General features: G+C 45.5%; 1 protein-coding gene across 7 annotated transcripts in view; it reads left to right on the forward strand.

The window, feature by feature from the left end:
* The window catches only part of LOC143032375 (uncharacterized), a 450,169-nt gene that overhangs the window by 369,777 nt on the left and 60,276 nt on the right, over positions 1-20,116 (forward strand). For 6 of the 7 annotated variants that reach the window (XM_076197036.1, XM_076197034.1, XM_076197035.1 and 3 more), the window contains 3 exons: positions 1,386-1,756; positions 5,071-5,370; positions 18,671-18,787. In XM_076197036.1, the coding sequence (XP_076053151.1) occupies positions 1,386-1,756; positions 5,071-5,370; positions 18,671-18,787 (788 nt within the window). The remainder of the gene's footprint in view (positions 1-1,385; positions 1,757-5,070; positions 5,371-18,670; positions 18,788-20,116) is intronic. The other variant, XM_076197038.1, reaches the window with a different exon arrangement.

Genomic DNA, 20,116 nt, shown 5'->3' on the forward strand with positions numbered 1-20,116 from the left:
CCTAATTTGCGTGGAAGCCCCGCCCCCTAATTTGCGTGGAAGCCACGCCCCCTAATTTGCGTTGAAGCCACGCCCCCGAATTTGCGTGGAAGCCACGCCCCCCAATTTGCGTGGAAGCCACGCCCCCCAATTTGCGTGGAAGCCACGCCCCCTAATTTGCGTGGAAGCCCCGCCCCCCTTTGCCGTTTCCTTTGGGTCTGTGCCCTTCAGTTGTGAATTGGTTCAGGGGTAGGAAGGATGGATGAGGAAGTAGGAGGGAGAGAAGGAGAGATAGGAGAGGGAGAGAAGGGGAAGAGGGAGAGGAGGGAGGAGGAAGAGGAAGAGAGGAAAAGGAGGAGGAAGGGGAGGAGCAGGAGGAAGAGGGGAAAAGTATTAGTAAGAGGGGGAGAGGAAGGAGGAAGAAAAGGTGGAGAAGGAAGAAGGGAGGAGGAGAAGGGGGAAAAGGTGAAGGAGGAAGAAAATGAGGAGGAGGCAGAGGGGGAGGAGGAGGATGAGGATAAAGAGGATGATGAGAAGGAAGGGACGAGGAGGAGGAGGGGAAGGAGGAGTGGGAGTGGGAGTGGGAGGGGGGCGAGAAGAAGACGCCTTACTTGCGAAGCGTGAAGCAAGATCATCATAAATATCATAACAGACCAGGTGGTCGGTCCTTCAACCTGAATCAAATCGTCTGGAAGCATCAGACTTAACATTTTCATTTACCTGTACGCGGGAACCTGTCCCATCTCCATTACCCCTGAGCGCTGTGGCGGGAGTTGGGGAAGACCCTTCATCCGCGAAATGTTATGATGGGAGAGGCGACCAATGGGCTATGGGTGGGTGTAGGATGGGTTTAATGCGAGTGTGGGGTTCGAGTAGACTCCTTATCACTCCCTAAAATGATTTTTTTTTTTTTTGAAAGGTTTACTTCGTTTTAATATAATTGTATGGTTCTAGTCAGAATGAATATGAATCAATACTTCGAGATTGGAGGGGGGGGACGTTAAATGTGAAACTAATGCATGTATATGTTCTTTAATGTATATTGTCTCTACCTGTGAAAGAGTTTCCTAATACAACTGTGGAAGGTCTGTATAGCTCCAAAACAAAAACGGGAGGGGGAGGGGTACCAATTTCCTCGCCCTTCGTTATATGTAGTAGAATCCTAAAGAGAGTGAAAGTATGTTCATTTCAATGTTGCCAATCTGCAGATTACTTCTGCGTCTGCCATGTGTGTGAGAGAGGGGAGAGAGAGAAGGAGAGAACGAGAAAGATAAGGCCATGCACCAGTACACCCAAAGCAGATAAGCTAACAAAAGCTTTCGTGTCTCGTAGCTTCTGCAGTAGAAGTCCCCGTGGTCTCCTCTCCGGACGAAGGCACTCACGCTCTCGACTTTTCCCTCCTGCAGGAACCTCGTAGTGCCCGCGTGGTGGAGACGGTCTCCAAGAGGAACTCCCTGCCGAAGGAGAACCTGATCGAGGCCGAGATCAGGGAGCAGCAACAGAAGGAGGAGGAACTCCGCCGGGAAGGCGTCCTGAAGACGCAGCAGCTGAATCTCCTGAACGCCGAGAAGGACGCCGCGTCCACCGCCAGCCACGACTCTGACGAAGGCTTCGTCGAGCGTCTGGTGGACGAGCCGCCGCCGCCACAGGCGCAGACGGGGCGTGGGAACGAGGGCGTCGGGGGTATGAGACCGCCCTACACCCACACGATCACAGGAGAACGGGGAGAACCCGTCATCTACGACGCCGTCAGCCCACCGCCGCAGTTCTTCGATAGGTAAGTCCTGTGTGTGAGGCCCCTAGTTTGCCTCGAGTTTTCCGCCTCCGAGGGGGGGGGGGTCCTCCAGCTGAATAAAATCTGTATGTGTGTGTGCGTGTGCGTGTGTGCAAGTTGTACGTGTCACTGTATGCCATTGTGTCAATGTATGTCACTGTTATTATTTGTAGTTTTCACTGTACGTCATTGTACTCCTGTGTGTCATTGTGTGTCTCTGTGTCTGTCTGTCTCTGTCTGTCTGTCTCTGTCTGTCTGTCTGTGTGTCTCTGTCTGTGTGTCTCTGTCTGTGTGTCTCTGTCTGTGTGTCTCTGTCTGTGTGTCTCTGTCTGTGTGTCTCTGTCTGTGTGTCTCTGTCTGTGTGTCTCTCTGTCTGTCTCCTGTCTGTCTCCTGTCTGTCTCCCCTTACCTGTCTGTCTCCTGTCTGTCTCCTGTCTGTCTCCTTTCTGTCTCCTGTCTGTCTCCTGTCTGTCTCCTGTCTGTGTGTGTGTCTGTCTGTCTGTCATTGTTTTTATTGTGCATGCATGACAGTGTATGTACGACAGTGTACGTTTGTGTACGTATTCATCCAAATGTCTACACCGACGATAACTCCCCATCTGCGTTCCAAAAAAAACTGATTTCGTCCTATCGTAGATTTTTTTTTCCAAAGGAAAAGATAACATTCCGACGGGGCCTTGAGGCACAGGTTGAAACAAACTGGCCATGTTATTAGAATTGAACAAGGACGACATTGTTTTCATACGAAAAAAAGACTAAGCTCAACGGTGTTAGGGCCTGATCTAATGCGAATGAACTTGAGGCTTTATCCAGATCAGATTCTGAAGAGTCACAGAAACGGGACGTTGCTCTTGGCTGAATAAAGTCGTCTACCACAGTTAGCCAGAACCAAATATGTACACTGCGCCACAGGAGCGAAGGAGTTAAGTTGACAGTTATATCAAGCAACATCTGATAAACTTGAGCGAGATAAGATTTCAAGGAAAGACTCGACCCAGCGTGCTTGGATCATGGATAATTAAAAACCTTAATCGAGTTCATGAACGGGATTAGTGAGTAGTGTAGTCATCATGTTACTTAATATCATTGAAACGAACTGGTTGACCCGGTTACATAATGTTAAATGTTAAAGATGTGTTAATCCCTGGTGCAGGAAAGCAAAGGTCATAACAAAGTTCATTTAGATATTAGTAGTCATAATTGTTAGGAAATGCATTCTAAATGTAATGTTGGATGTCTATAATAACCTTCTACCTCCTGCGTTTTTAGATTCGTTGTTTAAAAAAAAAAGGTAAAATTTAATGCTTGGATGTCACTAGATATCGTCAGGAAGTTAATGTATATTTAGTTCAACAATTTAAGAAGTCCCAACTTTGTCAAATACTGAAGGAGACAAACTTCGCGCTGAAGCAATCGCATGATGTCTATTTGTAGATCTCGTGTCGTTTAAACACAACTATTCCACTGCAATATTTTAATCAGTTTATCAACTATCGTATTTCTTATCAGAGAACAACCACATTGTAAGCAGGGAGGTCTTCTGTCAATATTCATGCCCTGTCATTGTAAACCATGCATCTAATAAACGAGATTCTTTATTTCACTATTGTCATACTTTCACTTGGAACATAATGAACAACAGGATAACAATTTACTTTTCTAAAGAACTAGAAATCTAGAGAAAGTTCGAAAGATGTACATAAATGACCAGAAGATGTGAAGCGTTATGTAGAAGCTTAGAGCCCATCCATCGACTACATACACTCGAGGTAGTTATAGGTGGATAGAGGATTACGAAGGCAGCCAGGAATTCCTGTAAGCCTACAATCCAGATCTACCGTTTGGTAGATTGATTTATGGATTGATTGCACCGTGGATAACAATAGGCCCATTGTTATCTGATTGTATGGGAACGGTTGACCGTGGCATTGGCGTCGGTCTAGTTTCATCACGGGAGTGCTAATCGGGCGCCATACGTCATCTCTATGGAGCTTCGTCAGAGATTAGGAATGATGGTGAGTCATCGTGTACAGACTCGATCACGCTGTCCCGATAAGTGGTTAATGTTGACATTTTGTACATTTTACAAATCGTAATGAAACTGGCAGTTGAACGGCGTTTATCCATTAACTCTGACCACTGCATGGGTCAGTTTGTTTATATTATGGATGTATATAGGAAATAATGGATGAGAACAGTAGACGGGATGTTGCGAGTCGGAAAACTGGGCGTATTGGAAGCAAATTAATTAGATTTTTTTTAGTTTAATATTTCAGTTTGTTGTTAGTACACACGAACGGCAAAATTCGCGCGATGGATTTGGCGACAAAGTAATCCTTTTCCTCTTCTCAAGACAAGAATACAACAATTTTTTAAAATTCATGAACTTCTGGGTTGAAAACAAATTTGTATGTGCGTGTGTGTGTGCATGTACGTGCGTGTATGCATACGCGCACGTGTGTATGCGTGTGCATGTGTGCGTATGCGAATAATTGTGTATTTGATTGTACAACATTTTAAGAAGTAATTTGTCTTTCCTGAATGTCGCCTATTGTAATCATGACACTGTTCTTATCAAACTCTGTCGTTCAAATCTTGTAAACTTTATGGTTTCTTATCGTACTTTGTCACGTAAACTTTTATGGTTTCACTTGGTGATTGAGTCATGTCAACTATTTAAGAATTTTGTAGTTTTGTGTCAGTCATGTCTGTTGTTTTTTAATATTTGAGAATTCCTATGCTACTGAATCTTGTTTTTTCTAATATTTAACTTCTTTTTTTGCTGATTCTGAACACTGGGGTACGTATACACAAATCTCATACGTGGGTATTTTTTCTTCCCTTTTCTTGGTACTGGTATGACCATTTGGTTAAACGTTTTGTACACCCACCCCATCCCTCCCCACCCCTCCCCTTCCCTCTACCACAAACTATTATATTCCCCATACCCTTTGATCAATTTCGACGTAAATCTACTCTCCCATTAAAACGTATTCTTCTATTAATGCGTACATACGTTTCCCACTGCCCTCCTACGCTCTCGTATCTTTAACTAGTCCTTCACATGTAACACAGACCCCAGTTTTGAAGTACTTCCCTGTCCACACGCCCCTCGTCCATCCAATGTGCCCCTGCGCGTTGCCACGGACCATCCACACTACCACTTGCCCCTACGCATACCCGACTACGCGTAAACATACGTGCCCTTACGTACATCCGCCGATAGCCGCGGACACTCCACGTCGTACTTCGCCAACCCACCTCTCCCCCACCCACCTCTCCCCCACCCCAAGTAACATCCCCCACCTCGCCCTCAGGCCCGCCAGCAGCACCCCGTCCTCTTCGTCCTCGATGCACAACACGGAGACGAAGATCGCCCTCGAGATCCGGCAGCTCCGGGAGAGGGAGGAGGAGCTCCGTGTCATGAGGGAGAGGATCTCCGGCTCGAGGGAGAACCTTCTCGAGGACGACGATTCCCGACTCACGAGTCACGACTCGAGGTCGGACACGCTCCTTGATGACCACTACACGTCCCTGACGACAACCACTGACGAGGGGAACTTCTCTGAGTGCGGCGACCCGTCCTCGGAGGACAAGAGCAGCGATGGATCCAACAGGTGAGTCACCGAAGAGCTAACTTGGGGACCAAATGAAGGCAGAGGGATGGAAAGGAAAGGAAATGAATAAAGGAAAGGAAATGAATAAAGGAAAGGAATAGGAAAGGTAAAAGTTTGATTGAAAAGGGGGGAGGATGTTTGAAGACAATATAGAGAAGAAGGAAAAACGTAAAAAATGAAAATAAAATTGGAAGAGGGGGACATAAGACTTGAGGAATAAGGGAAGGCAGAGAGGAGGAAGGGAAAACGTAATGAAAAAAGGAATGGTGAAAGTGTAATTGAAAAAGGACGAAGAAGAAGACTTGGAAGGGGAAATGATTAAAGGGAGGGCCAGGAAGGGACGACGAGACCGAAATAGGGACCAGAAAATGTTGACTGGTGTTCGAGGGAGCGGGAATGGGGATGTGGTGGTGATAATTGAGATTGGTGGTTGACAGTAGTGTAGGTGGGTTGATGTCGAGAGTGGTGGCTATTGTATGGACAGTAGTGATTGTAAAGTATTCGTGATGGGTTTCGTAATTTCTGAAGTCACGTCTAAAGTAGCGAGAAAGAACGGTTATGGTTGCGAGTTTAATCCCTGTTGCTGTAAGGATAATACCAATGAAACCTCGATGAAAGTGAAATAATAAATAATAATAAATAGTAAGATTAACTTCAAAAAATGCGCCAGGCTAAGAAGGCAAACTTTATTTTTTGAGGAAACTGAAGACCCACAGGCAAACGTCAACTAAGGAAAAGTTCAGAAAGTGTCATGTAGTGTGGACTTCCTGGAGGGACGGGAGGGAAGGAGGGAAGGGAAGGAGGGAAGGGAGGGGAGGAGGAAAGGGAGGGAAGGACGAAAGGGAGGGAAGGAGGGAAGGTAAGGGAGGGAAGGGAGGAAGGTAAGGGAGGGAAGGGAGGAAGGTAAGGGAGGGAAGGGAGGAAGGGAGGACGGGAGGACGAATGGCAGTATCTGCATCCGCAATAAGCTTCCGAGTTTGCATGAGGTCATTAGAGCTCAGGTAAGGCCATCACAGCTGGGTCGGGGCTTCCAGATGGAGAGGGAGGAAGAAAAGGGGGAAGGAAAGACGAGGAAGAAAGGCGAAAGGAAAGAGATGGAGGAAGGAAAGGGGTAAGGAAAGAAGAGATGGAGGAAGAAAAGGGGTAAGGAAAAGAGGAGGAAGAAAAGGGATAAGGAAAGAGGAGGAAAATGTACAAGGAAAGAGGAAGAAGAAAAGGAGGAAGGAAAGAAAAACAAAAGGGATTGGAAGAGTATGAAGGAATAACACAATGACGTCATATTGTGATTTATGACGTCATTATGACGTCGCGTCTCCTATGTATAGTAAGCTGACGTAAGTGAAAGGAGCTGCTTGGAACTACAACATTGTGACTATATTTAGCCTGAGCCGTCTGGGGTCTGATCTACGTCATCCAATCAGGAAGTTGCCTCGGGTCTTCTATGAGGAAGTAGAGGCCGATGCGACGCGATCAGTTGGTTCTCGACTGACAGCAGTGCCACGGGGGTCTCTCGAGCTCTCTCCAGTGCCAAGCGACAGAGTGCCAACAGGAACAGTGCCTCCGCCGTGGACGTATTCCAGAACGCGTGTCTGGACGACCTCTGGCGCCACGCGGTGTAACGACTCGTGACGACTAGACCTCAAGTTCGGGAGGTGGAAAGGTGTCGTTAAAGGGAGGTGGTTAGGCGTCGTTAAAGGGAGGTGGTTGGCTCGGGGGGTGAGGTTTTTAACAACCTCTGGTGTCTCGTGGTCAGCCTGAAGGGAGAGACAGCTGTGGCAGAGACAATGCAGACGTACAGCATAGGGTCGGGCTTTGTGGTGGCACTCAAGAATCAATTCGACATGAGGTGAATGGTGACGTAGACGATTTTTTTTTATTGTTATTATTATTAATAAACAGTAATGACCCATTAGGAAAATGTGCTTCTCTTCCTGTAGAATTTAATACACTGCAAGCTGGCTTTCCCCCCCTGTAGAAGTTGGTGTATTGTTTTGGCCTTTCCGGTAGATCTTAACAATATTAGAAGAATGCATTATCTTGTTCAAAGTAGCTGAAAAGCTTAGTTTGCTCTCGTTACTCTCTCGCAGGTTTACAAGAAATTTCTTAATGATTAATAGTTACTTTTGACAGTAATCGCCAAACCCCTTCTCCAAAAATTTGCAAACATGAAACTTTTCAATGGGTTTACTGTTTATAATCCTAATTCAGAAAATAATGATACTGCATATAGTGATTGTTACTTTTGACAGTAATCGCCAAACCCCTTCTCCAAAAATTTGCAAACGTGAAACTTTTCAGTGGGTTTACTGTTTATAATCCTAATTCAGAAAACACTGATACTGCACATAGTTACTCGTTACTCTGCTGGCGTCGAAGTAACATCGGTTCGAAAACCGAATCTTTTGTGGTGGAAGGCTTCTCGTTATGTTCGATCAGAACCAATTACGTTTGTATGTTTTCCCGATCGTATGATTTTTTTTCGCTTGTCACTTTCTTCCACATGCCTGGGTCACGTGGGTTGGATCATCGACTATGGTTGCCTTGTCCACCCCCGCCCCCTTGTCCGCACTGCCACCTTGTTCCCCCCGCCCCCTTGCCCCCCCCGCCCCCTTGCCCCCCCCGCCCCCTTGCCCCCCGCCCCCTTGCCCCCCTTGCCCCCTTGTCCCCCCGCCCCCTTGTCCCCCCGCCCCCTTGTCCCCCCCGCCCCCTTGTCCCCCCCGCCCCCTTGTCCCCCCCGCCCCCTTGTCCCCCCCGCCCCCTTGTCCCCCCCGCCCCCTTGTCCCCCCCGCCCCCTTGTCCCCCCCCCCGCCCCCCCCTTGTCCCCCCCGCCCCCTTGTCCCCCCCGCCCCCTTGTCCCCCCCGCCCCTTGTCCCCCCTGCCCCCTTGTCCCCCCTGGCCCCTTGTCCCCCCCGCCCCCTTGTCCCCCCCGCCCCCTTGTCCCCCCCGCCCCCTTGTCCCCCCCGCCCCCTTGTCCCTACGGCCCCTTGTCCCCACCGCTCCACCTGGTGAACTTAATCCAACCCTGCGGCCTTCATGGCTTCCACGCGATGGCTTCGGTTCTCGAAACGCGTGTTTTTGGCACTCCTTGGGCAGTCGTCACTATCCTCCCATATAGTCCCTTGTCTTTTTACCGTTTATCACCATACAGCACCATACCACACATTGGTATCATGGCATACCACCATATCACATTACCACCATCTATCCCATACCATCACAGTACACGTTACCACCAACTATGCTATACCACCATATCACACACATCACCAACTATGCCATACCACCATATCACACGTATCACCAACCATGTTACATTATCATATCACACATTACCAAACCACATGTTTAGATCTTGCTTCCGTGCCAAGCCACATCAGCCATACGGTCCAACCACACTGTCCGGCCACCTAAGCTTCCCAATCGATCAGCAACTTTATGGTTTCCCCTCTCCAGGGTCCTTGCTCTCTTGTCCCCTTGTTGCTTGCACCCCTTCCTTGCCCTGCTTCCTAAACTTTCCCCTCCTTGTCTCCCCTCTTCCCCCCCTCCCCTCCCCTCACAGGAGTCGTACCCTCTTCTCCACCTCCCCTCACCTCACAGGAATCGTACCCTCTTCAGTCCTGCGTCCTACAGTCGTAAACAAAACCCCTGACATCCTTCCAGAAACGAACCACATCACTTTCCAGGTTGAGAAATTCTTTAGTCTATTTCCAGTGAAACTTAGGTTCTTATCGCCGAAATCTTGCTAACCTAAGATGCGGTTATAACCAGGGATAGGGACAAGGCATTTTGTGTTGTCCTTATACTCGTAGTCTCCAAATTGCCTCGTCACCTTTTATAATGCCCTCTGTTCCTGGGTAATTTATACACTTATACTGGACGAGCGGGTTAGGACGTAGTTACTTGCGGCCACGTCAAGGTGATGACGGTTCGAACCCTGCCACCGGCGAAGTTAACCAAGGTCATGGTTCATTAAATTCCACGCTACAAATACCTCTGTGAGGGGCACCGTACTAGTCTCCTGATAGGTGAAGCGGGTTTGTGCCCTTTCGCCCCCTCCCCCTGTCCCCCCTCCCCTCCCCCTTCCCTCCCCCTTTTCCCCCCTTCCCTTTCCCCCGTCCACCTCCCCCTTCCCCCCTTCCCTTTCCCCCGTCCACCTCCCCCTTCCCCCTCCCCCCCCTTCCCTTTCCCCCTTCCCTTTCCCCCTTCCCTCCCTTTCCCCCCTTCCCTTTCCCCCGTCCACCCTCCCCCTTTCCCTTTCCCCCGTCCACCCTCCCCCCTTCCCTTTCCCCCGTCCACCCTCCCCCTTCCCCCCTTCCCCCATTCCCTCTTTCCCTCTTTCCCCGTTTCCCCCCTTCCCCGTTTCCCCCTTCCCCGTTTCCCCCTTCCCCGTTTCCCCCTTCCCCTCCCCCGTTTCCCCCTTCCCCTCCCCCGTTTCCCCCTTCCCCTCCCCCGTTTCCCCCTTCCCCTCCCCCGTTTCCCCCTTCCCCTCCCCCGTTTCCCCTTCCCACTCTTCCTCCTCCCCCCTCTCTCCCCTCGTACACGCACAATCATCCGTAGACATAGCGTCGGTGCATCAAATGGGATTGCAGATAAAAAATAGAAATAAAAACAGTTTCACTAATGTAATTATGGCGCCACAATTCGGTAGGGTCACCAAACGACAACTTCTCGTTTTTCTTTTTCCGTTTCAAAGGATTCTTCCTGTGTTCGCTCTCGAAAGTATCGGAAGCCTTATGTATGTAAATGACACTTTTACACTGGGACGCGCACACGCACGTATACGCGCGCGCGCGCACACATGCACACACACATGCACACACACATGCACACACACATGCACACACATGCACACACACATGCACACACACATGCACACACACATGCACACACACATGCACACACACACATGCACACATGCATACACACACATGCACGCACGCATGCACACACATGCACACACACACATGCACACACACATGCACACACACACATGCACACACACACACACACATGCACACACACACACACATGCACACACACACATGCACACACATGCACACACACACACACACACACACACACACACACACACACACACACACGCGCACGCGCGCGCGCGCGCGCGCACTCCCAGTTTGTTTTTGTTTTTTCTCGACCTCTGACCCAGGGCAGTTTGTAAGCAGCTGTGAATCATGTTTAGGGAAGCTGTTCCTCTCTAGAACCGATGTGTCTTCCTCGTATCGTCACTTGAAGGCTCTTAAGAACATAACATATGAATGGAGACTTTAAGAGGCCATAAGGCCTACACTAAGCAGTTCCATGACTTACTACCTGTCATCCCTAACCATGAAATTATCTTGGTGACTGAGGGGATAATCTTACTGTCGTTAGGTGGAGAAATCCTCTTGATTTAAAATGTCTGGCGAGTTTCGAGTAATGTGAGTGAAGGGTTTATTTTTGCCAAAAAAAAAAAAGTAAATAAAACTTAAATGTTTCTGGTATGGTATCAAAAGTTAGTTAATACAAGAATTATCTTTTTTCTGTTTATGAAAAGGGTTTTGAAAATGAGAGGATAACTACGATGGGGTTTTGGGCACTGAGAATATATGGTTGCCAGCTTTTAGGAGTTCATAGAGTACTTTACCTTCTACATAGTAACTCCCCACCGTGTACAAGAGAACAAGTTGAGAATAACCACACATGTTCTGCTTGCAGATAGTTTCCAGCATATAATGGCGTTCATATTGATTGTTACAAAAGTATTAACATGTTGTATACCAAGCAGCAAGCGTATAGATTCAAAGTTAGCAGCAAAAATATACAAAAAAAAATAACTAAACATGTTCGGCTTTCAGATACTTTCCAGCATATAATGGCGTTCATATTGATTGTTACAAAAGCATTGACAAGTTGTATTCCAAGCAGCAAGCATATGGATTCAAAGTTAGTAGCAAAAATATACAAAAAAATATTTAAAATTTGTAATGGTCAGGACGTCACCTTGAAACCTTGTGTTAACGTTGTTGCACACCCGAAACCACAAGACTTTGCACTGTTTATTTAATTTTTTGTTTTTATAACTGCGTTCTCAAAACAGTGATCTTGAATTAGCGTAACGCATTGTGGTTTGGTTATAGGAAATCCAGTTTGCACCAGTCAACCAGAGGCCTCGTCAGTGTTATGTACGAAATTGTTTAAGAAAAACTCAAATGATGGGAGACATTAAGTTAGTAACTAGCAACATGTATGACAGTATGAAAATATTTGGATGAATAATCAAATCGGTTTTCTTTTCCCTCCAGTCGAATCTTCTAGATATCTTTCTCCTATTGACAGTTTCTGGAAGGCTATTAAATTTGTTTTCTACGATTATCCTTTAACTTCAAATTGCACTGTCACCACAGGTTGTTATTCCTTGTTAATAATTCGTTATTCACTAGTGCTTTAACAAGGCTTTAACAAGGGTGATACAAACAAGGTCATGATATTAAAACAGGGCAGGACTTGCAGTAATGGTTATAAACTGGATAAATTTAGATTTAAAAAGGAAATGGGCAAGAATTGGTTTACTAATAGGGTGGTCGACGAATGGAATAGACTTAGTAACCATGTAGTAAGCGCTGAAACTATTAATTGTTTTAAGAAACGATTAGACAACTTTATGGATGGGAATGACAGGTGGTGATGGATACGGAGCTGCCTACTGTAGGCCTTATGGTCTCTTGCAGTCTCCTTCATTCTTATGTTCTTGTGTTCTTATGTTAGTGCTCTTGGTAGGAATCATTGTTATAGTACATATAGCCAACCCGTTAGTTTCTGTTGTTTTATGTTGAAGAAAAGTATAGTTATAACGAAAACAAATCCTCGAGAGGAGGCCCTACTCAAATAGGTAACTAATCAAGACAACTTTTATCAAGTCGGGACCTAGATGTATTTCTTAATCGAATGAAATAATTTCAGCCAAAACAAGATACCGAGAAAGGAACAAAGCTTTAATAGATTAATGTCCCAGATTTTTCGTCAAAAATTATGTAAAAATAGTATTTGGAATACATCACAGGGTAACGAGCAATATCTAGTTTTGACAATAATGCAATGGTGTAAGGCTATGATATTTTGTTGGTATTAACTGATAGATGTGTTAGAAAGTAATATGCATGCAATTTGAAATTTTCTTTCACAGGAAAATGTAACAAATGTACGTACTATTGTCATTACTGCATGCTAATTTGTAAACAGGTAATAGATACAGCTGAATTTGCAAATACAGATAATAGTTTGGTATGCTAAAAAGCTTAACCTTAAGATGATTTTTCCCTGACAATTCTAAATATCTAGCTTTATCAATACATAATTAATAATGAAATAACTTGTATATTTTTTCTAACTTTGGTATGGAAATCCTGAAGACGTATTTTTAATTGTTTGGACATTATTGTTTTGCACGTTTTTAGTACGATTGTTAAATTTGTAAATATTGGCTTGTGTGACCACAGTTGTATGCAATACAGTGTGTACACAAAGGTTCCTCAGAGTAAAAGGTACATTCATCATAATAAATATAGGAAAAGGTGAATGAGGAAGACACGAATTAGAATCCAAGTTTATTTCTGACTAGTTCCGCACACAAAGGCTTCTTCAAAGAAACAAGTCGGGAATAAATTTTGATTCTAATTCGCGTCTTCTTCACCCACCTTCTCCAACCTGTCGCAATGTCTCGACAATGAATGTAGCATTAGTGTACTGTAGTGTCCACTTTGCCACTGCACCTGCATTGTGTGAACAGTTGAGAAAACAAGCTCTCTGACCTTTGCTTGATGTAGAGCCTTGGTATCAGGTGATAAGGACCGAAAATTGTCGTAATTAATCATGAATATGTGAATTGAAACTTTTGGGGGATCAGATTCTAAAAATGGGATCGGATAAATCTTGATCCGTTTAGATAATTTTTAATGGGATTTGATCCCTCTTAATGGAGTTGTATTTCTCTTTACAAAGGATTATAAAGGAAGAGCATATCGACGGAAGACCTTTTGGTCCATAACTAGATTGGACCCGAATCCTCAAAAAGGGATCCAACCACCTTAATAGCGATCCAATTCCTTTAAGAAGGGTCAAACTCCTTTAAGAAGGGTAAAGATCTTTAAAGAAGAGTCAGAATCTTTAAAGAAGTCAAAATCTTTAAAGAAGGGTCAAAATCTTTAAAGAAGAGTCAAAATCTTTAAAGAAGAGTCAAAATCTTTAAAGAAGAGTCAAAATCTTTAAAGAAGAGTCAAAATCTTTAAAGAAGAGTCAAAATCTTTAAAGAAGAGTCAAAATCTTTAAAGAAGGGTCAGAATCTTTAAAGAAGGGTCAGAATCTTTAAAGAAGGGTCAGAATCTTTAAAGAAGGGTCAGAATCTTTAAAGAAGGGTCAAAATCTTTAAAGAAGGGTCAGAATCTTTAAAGAAGGGTCAGAATCTTTAAAGAAGGGTCAAAATCTTTAAAGAAGGGTCAAAATCTTTAAAGAAGGGTCAAAATCTTTAAAGAAGGGTCAAAATCTTTAAAGAAGGGTCAAAATCTTTAAAGAAGGGTCAAAATCTTTAAAGAAGGGTCAAAATCTTTAAAGAAGGGTCAAAATCTTTAAAGAAGGGTCAAAATCTTTAAAGAAGGGTCAAAATCTTTAAAGAAGGGTCAAAATCTTTAAAGAAGGGTCAAAATCTTTAAAGAAGGGTCAGACTCCTTTAAGAAGGGTCAGACTCCTTTAAGAAGGGTCAGACTCCTTTAAGAAGGGTCAGACTCCTTTAAGAAGGGTCAGACTCCTTTAAGAAGGGTCAGACTCCTTTAAGAAGGGTCAGACTCCTTTAAGAAGGGTCTGACTCCTTTAAGAAGGGTCTGACTCCTTTAAGAAGGGTCAGACTCCTTTAAGAAGGGTCAGACTCCTTTAAGAAGGGTCAGACTCCTTTAAGAAGGGTCAGACTCCTTTAAGAAGGGTCAGACTCCTTTAAGAAGGGGTCAGACTCCTTTAAGAAGGGATCAGACTCCTTTAAGAAGGGATCAGACTCCTTTAAGAAGGGATCAGACTCCTTTAAGAAGGGATCAGACTCCTTTAAGAAGGGATCAGACTCCTTTAAGAAGGGATCAGACTCCTTTAAGAAGGGATCCAACCTCGATACAATTTGTTTTCTCAGCTGCACTAGTGTAGACTGCATGATACTAAAAGTAAATTTCTTGATTAACAAACCCAAATTGCATTAATTGCACTTTTCTTCCTCATTCTTCCTACTAACATGTAACACTGGACCAGGAAAATTCTGTCTTGTTTATCCATAAAGTCGTCAGTGTTTGTATATAACATTCAGTTGGCTGGTACGAGTATTATCGTTCGTTCGCGTAGGTTCGGCAATTCAACTCCGCCCACATAGAACTTTTTCGAATTGTATTCTACTTGACAAAAAATATATCTAGGGGACTATAGTTATGTTAGGGAAATTTTATAATTGACATGTTCATAATGGGCGGGGGTTTGGTGCCAGCCTACTACGAATGGTGAACATAAATATCTGTTCATAACTTAGTGAATGTGGTTAAATGATGTAAATATTACAAAGCAGAGTTTAATCTGCAGCATGTTGCTGCCTGCAATTTCCACTTTATTTTCTTCTAACTTGAAGCAAATATATTTTTCTAATAAATCTAATGCACGTGAGTATATGCTCATTTGTTGAAGTACAAGGAGCAAGTAAAGTCTGAAAATAGGTTTGAAGAAGAAGAGAATAAAACCAATGTAAAATTCAACTCGAAAGTTCAAAGTAAAACTATAATAATTGATCGTGAACAGATTTAATTTCTTAGGTGAGGTGCTAAAACTGACAATCGTGATATTAGAATAAAAAGACAAAGCACAATTATTTGGATAATGTTGAGTAGATATAGAAATGCCATAAGATTTATCTCTAGGTCTGAAAAAAAATTCTATAATTCACGTATCTATAATTCTTGAATGAGAGACTTGGAAATTGACAGAAAGATAGATTTATTTGGCAAAGAATCAATATACAAGAAGTGCAGATAATGACAAGAACACATAGTTCGAAATAATAATTGCAAATTGCCGAGGATAACACAAAGCGTAGGCGATGGGGACGAAGCTAAGGAGTGTACAAAAGAGAATGAGGAGATAAATGCTGGAAATATCGCTGTTAGAAGGGAAGAGGGCAAATTGGGCGAGAGCAGACGAGACTGAAAGATGTGGAGGCGATAAAAAGAGAGCAAGTGATAAAAAGAGAGCAAGTGGAGTTAGGCAGGAAAGCTAGCCCCCCCCCCCCCAGAAAAAAAAAAGAGGATAGGCAACGGAGCAAGAGAGTTACCGACTGGATGCCGCGAGATGAAAAGCGTGGAAGAGGGAGACTAGGCAAAGGTGAAGAAAGGTGGAGAGACGAGATAACTTTGCAAGAATGACGAGGCAGAGGTTAGCGTATTTACGTGACACGTAAAATAATTTGAGCCCTTTAATCAGGAATGGCTAGGAAAAGGTTATCTAATTAATCTGCTGATTGACTGATCGATTATTGAAGGACAGACCAGTTTTAGCAAAACCTCTTGAAGAAGCCCCACCACCTTGTTGACTTCCATGAAGTCTCGAGGAGTCGACACTGCTTCCGGAAGTGGCCTGAGGAGTTGGCAGGAGTGAATGGGCTCGGGACAGTGGAAGTTAGGGATCTGTGTGGTGATTGAGTGTGGGCCACTGAATGTCTGTTATAAGGCCAATTCAGGGCCACTACGTTTTTAGTGCTGGTATCCTGTGATACTTGGGAATACTTGTTTCAGTTTTTTATTTATCTACTCGTTTATTCATTCATCGATTTGTCTTATTGATAGATTTAGTAATGTCTGTACCACTACTTACTACTACTTACAACTACTTGCTACTACTTGCTACACATTTCTACTCATTTCTACTCATTTTTACTCATTTTTACTCATTTCTACTCATTTCTACTCATTTCTACTCATTTCTACTCGCTACCACTCGCTACCACTCGCCACTACTACTAGGAAAATGAAATAGCCTAAAACAAGTCAGAGGTTTGGTAAATTCTGGGGAAAAGCTGAATGCCGGGGAAATCCGCGACCCAACTAAACGGCGTCCGGGGAAATCCGGACTCTCCCGGTAAAGCTTCCCGGTAATCCCACGGGAAGACGGAACCTACTCGTACCGGAGAACTCTGGGGGAAATGGCGGGCGAACATAAACGTGAACACGTAAACTTGGTAATTTTGAGGTCTGACAAATGTACGCTTCCAATATGATGATTAACAACCATCTGTGTACACTGTACATCAACACGTGTACAGTTTATCCTGGGTAACGTTACAGAAAGAATTACAATCTATCTAGATTTAGGAACTATGTACTCTGGTGTATATTTATTGTGCACAGACAATACTAATATAGATAAGTTACAAGATTTGGAAAGGCACAAATTATGTTATGCAAAGGATAATATTGACCCTTTCGGTATCTCGTGCGATTTTCAAAATTCATTTGGATGCTGCCGCGAGATTTAATACGGCACAACGAAATTTCTGTTCCTGAAATTTTTTCAAGTTTTTTTTTTGCGCGCGGCCAGGCGATTTTGTTCAGTTGAAAAACCAGAGATGCTGAAAGGATCGATAACTTTCCTCTTAGTGTTGTGGGCTACCCGCCCGTCCAACCCCCCACTTGCCCAAGTTCACATTTCCGTTGTGCTCCTTTCGTGGGGTTGGTCACTGTAGCATGTTTTGAAGTCCCTTCCCAGCCTGTACCTCCATCTTATGCTTTTATACGCACACGCATGCACGTACGCACATGCACACGCATAATGCACACGTATAATGCACAAGCATATTGCACCAGCAAATGCACACGCGCACATGCACACGCTCGTATGTACATGCGCACATGAACACGCACATGAACACGCACACGCACATGAACACGCACATGAACACGCACACGCACATGAACACGCACACGCACATGAACACGCACACGCACATGAACACGCACATGAACACGCACACGCACATGAACACGCACACGCACATGAACACGCACACGCACATGAACACGCACACGCACATGAACACGCACACGCACATGAACACGCACACGCACATGAACACGCACACGCACATGAACACGCACACGCACATGAACACGCACACGCACATGAACACGCATACGCACATGAACACGCATACGCACATGAACACGCATACGCACATGAACACGCATACGCACATGTACACACAAACGTGCACATGTGCACACACGCGCGCACATGTACACACACGCGCGCACATGTACACACGCGCGCACATGTACACACACACGCGCACATGTGCACACACGCGCGCACATGTACACACACGCGCGCACATGTACACACGCGCGCACATGTACACACACACGCGCATGATCATTTCCATATGCACACTCTTAAACATTTACTTTCGCTCACGCTTATACGCACACGTATGTATGTATATATATGCATGTATGTATGTATGTGTGCATATATAGTATGCAAGGTATGTTTGCATCCACTTTCCCACACGCATGCGCACATATGCGCTCGTATGCACATATGCGCTCATACGCATGAATATGCATCCACTCACGCACCTACACAACCAATCTCACAGCCACTCATAAACACACACACAAACCCTCACAAGCTCGCCCACGCACACACGCACACATAGCGCATACGTACACATGTGCGCACAGGTACACATACACGTACACATGCGTGCACAGGTACACATACATGCACACGTACAAACGAGTACACGCATATTAATACTTGAGCACTCGTGTAAACACGCACATAACACATGCAATACACATGTACACACATGCACGCGTGAACTTCACACGCGCACGTGCACACACTAGCACGTGCACACACACACACGCACACGTGCACACATGCGCACACGTGCACACATGCGCACACGTGCACACATGCGCACACGTGCACACATGCGCACACGTGCACACATGCGCACACGTGCACACATGCGCACACGTGCACACATGCGCACACGTGCACACATGCGCACACGTACGCACACGTGCACACATACGCACACGTACGCACACGTGCACACATACGCACACGTGCACACATACGCACACGTGCACACACACGTGCACACACACATGCACATGAACACAGCTAGAAGCCAAAAAAAAACCCTTGTTCCCCCCTGTCCCATTCCCGCCCATTCTACCACGGGGATCCGAGCCTGGACTCTCTCGCTCTCCCCCCGCAGCCGCATCATGTCCCCCGAGGTGCCGCCGCAGGCGCCGCACGCTGACTACCCCGGCAGGAGGCGTGTGGTGGTCAAGCCCTTCGAAGAGCAGGAGGAGGAGCAGCCTGTCTACACCAGGTAAGCCTTGGCTACTTCTTCTTCTTCCTCTGTCTCAGCTGCTTCGCGTCTTGGTGTTCTTCTTGGGTGTTTACGCTCTGCAGATGTTGTATGATGTGTACACAGTGCGCAGGCACTTGTGTTTGTATCATGTCGGACACCTGGACTTGACCCGTGCTGTATCAGAATTATCCACATAAACCTTGTATTAGTGTGTGTGTGTGTGTGTGTGTGTGTGTGTGTGTGTGTGTGTGTGTGTGTGTGTGTGTGTGTGTACGCGCGTGTGTGTACGCGCGTGTGTGTACGCGCGTGTGTGTACGCGCGTGTGTGTGTGTGTGTGTGTGTGTGTGTGTGTGTGTGTGTGTGTGTGTGTACGCGTGTGTGTGTGTGTACGCGCGTGTGTGTGTGTACGCGTGTGTGTGTGTGTGTGTACGCGTGTGTGTGTGTGTGTTCGCGTGTGTGTGTGTGTGTACGCGTGTGTGTGTGTGTGTACGCGTGTCTGTGTGTGTGTGTGTACGCGTGTCTGTGTGTGTGTGTGTGTGTACGCGTGTCTGTGTGTGTGTGTGTACGCGTGTCTGTGTGTGTGTGTGTACGCGTCTGTGTGTGTGTGTACGCGTGTGTGTGTGTGTGTGTGTGTGTACGCGTACGTGTGTGTGTGTACGTGTACGTGTGTCTGTACGCGTGTGTGTGTACGCGCGTGTGTGTACGCGCGCGTGTGTGTGTACACTTGTGTACGTGTCCTAGTTTCTCAACAGCATCTGTATTTGCATTGTTCTGATAAGTTACGGCTCAGGTTCGGGAGTCCTCAGTGGATGTCTTCCCTCATGGGCCGTCGAAGTCACTCGAAGAACGGAGGTGTCACACGTCCATCTACGGACTTCTTGTGGCTCTACAGACTCTGTGTCCTGAAAGTGCCGGAGACCTCAAATGACCAGCGCGCTCGCAGGCCACTGCAATCTTTTATGAGTAGTTGTAAAAGTGATATGCCATTTGATATTGTGTTACTTGTATGGACGGTACTTTGAGTGTAGATTGTCTTTCTTCCCCCTTCTAAGGCGGGCGCCCATACAAAGCACATGCCTACATAAGAAAAATAACGTTTAGCATGTAACGCTCGATTATCCTTCCTATCTCTGAAATTGGGAGATGAAAGGTCGCTCCGTCTAGATGTTAGATACAGACGAGAAACAAGTAAACGAGTATTACGCCAGAGGAAGGAGTAACGAATACCTCAGTGTTAGGCAATGGACCATCAAGAGACGACGTGCCTGAAGAGTTCTCGAACACTTCAGCATTCTCGAGGTTCTTCAGAATTTTTGGGACAATTCCAAGGGTCGTTCAGTTATGCGG

Source organism: Oratosquilla oratoria, chromosome 13, assembly GCF_046742065.1.
Source record: "Oratosquilla oratoria isolate Oo_2021 chromosome 13, ASM4674206v1, whole genome shotgun sequence".
In the NCBI taxonomy this organism is placed as follows: domain Eukaryota; kingdom Metazoa; phylum Arthropoda; class Malacostraca; order Stomatopoda; family Squillidae; genus Oratosquilla; species Oratosquilla oratoria.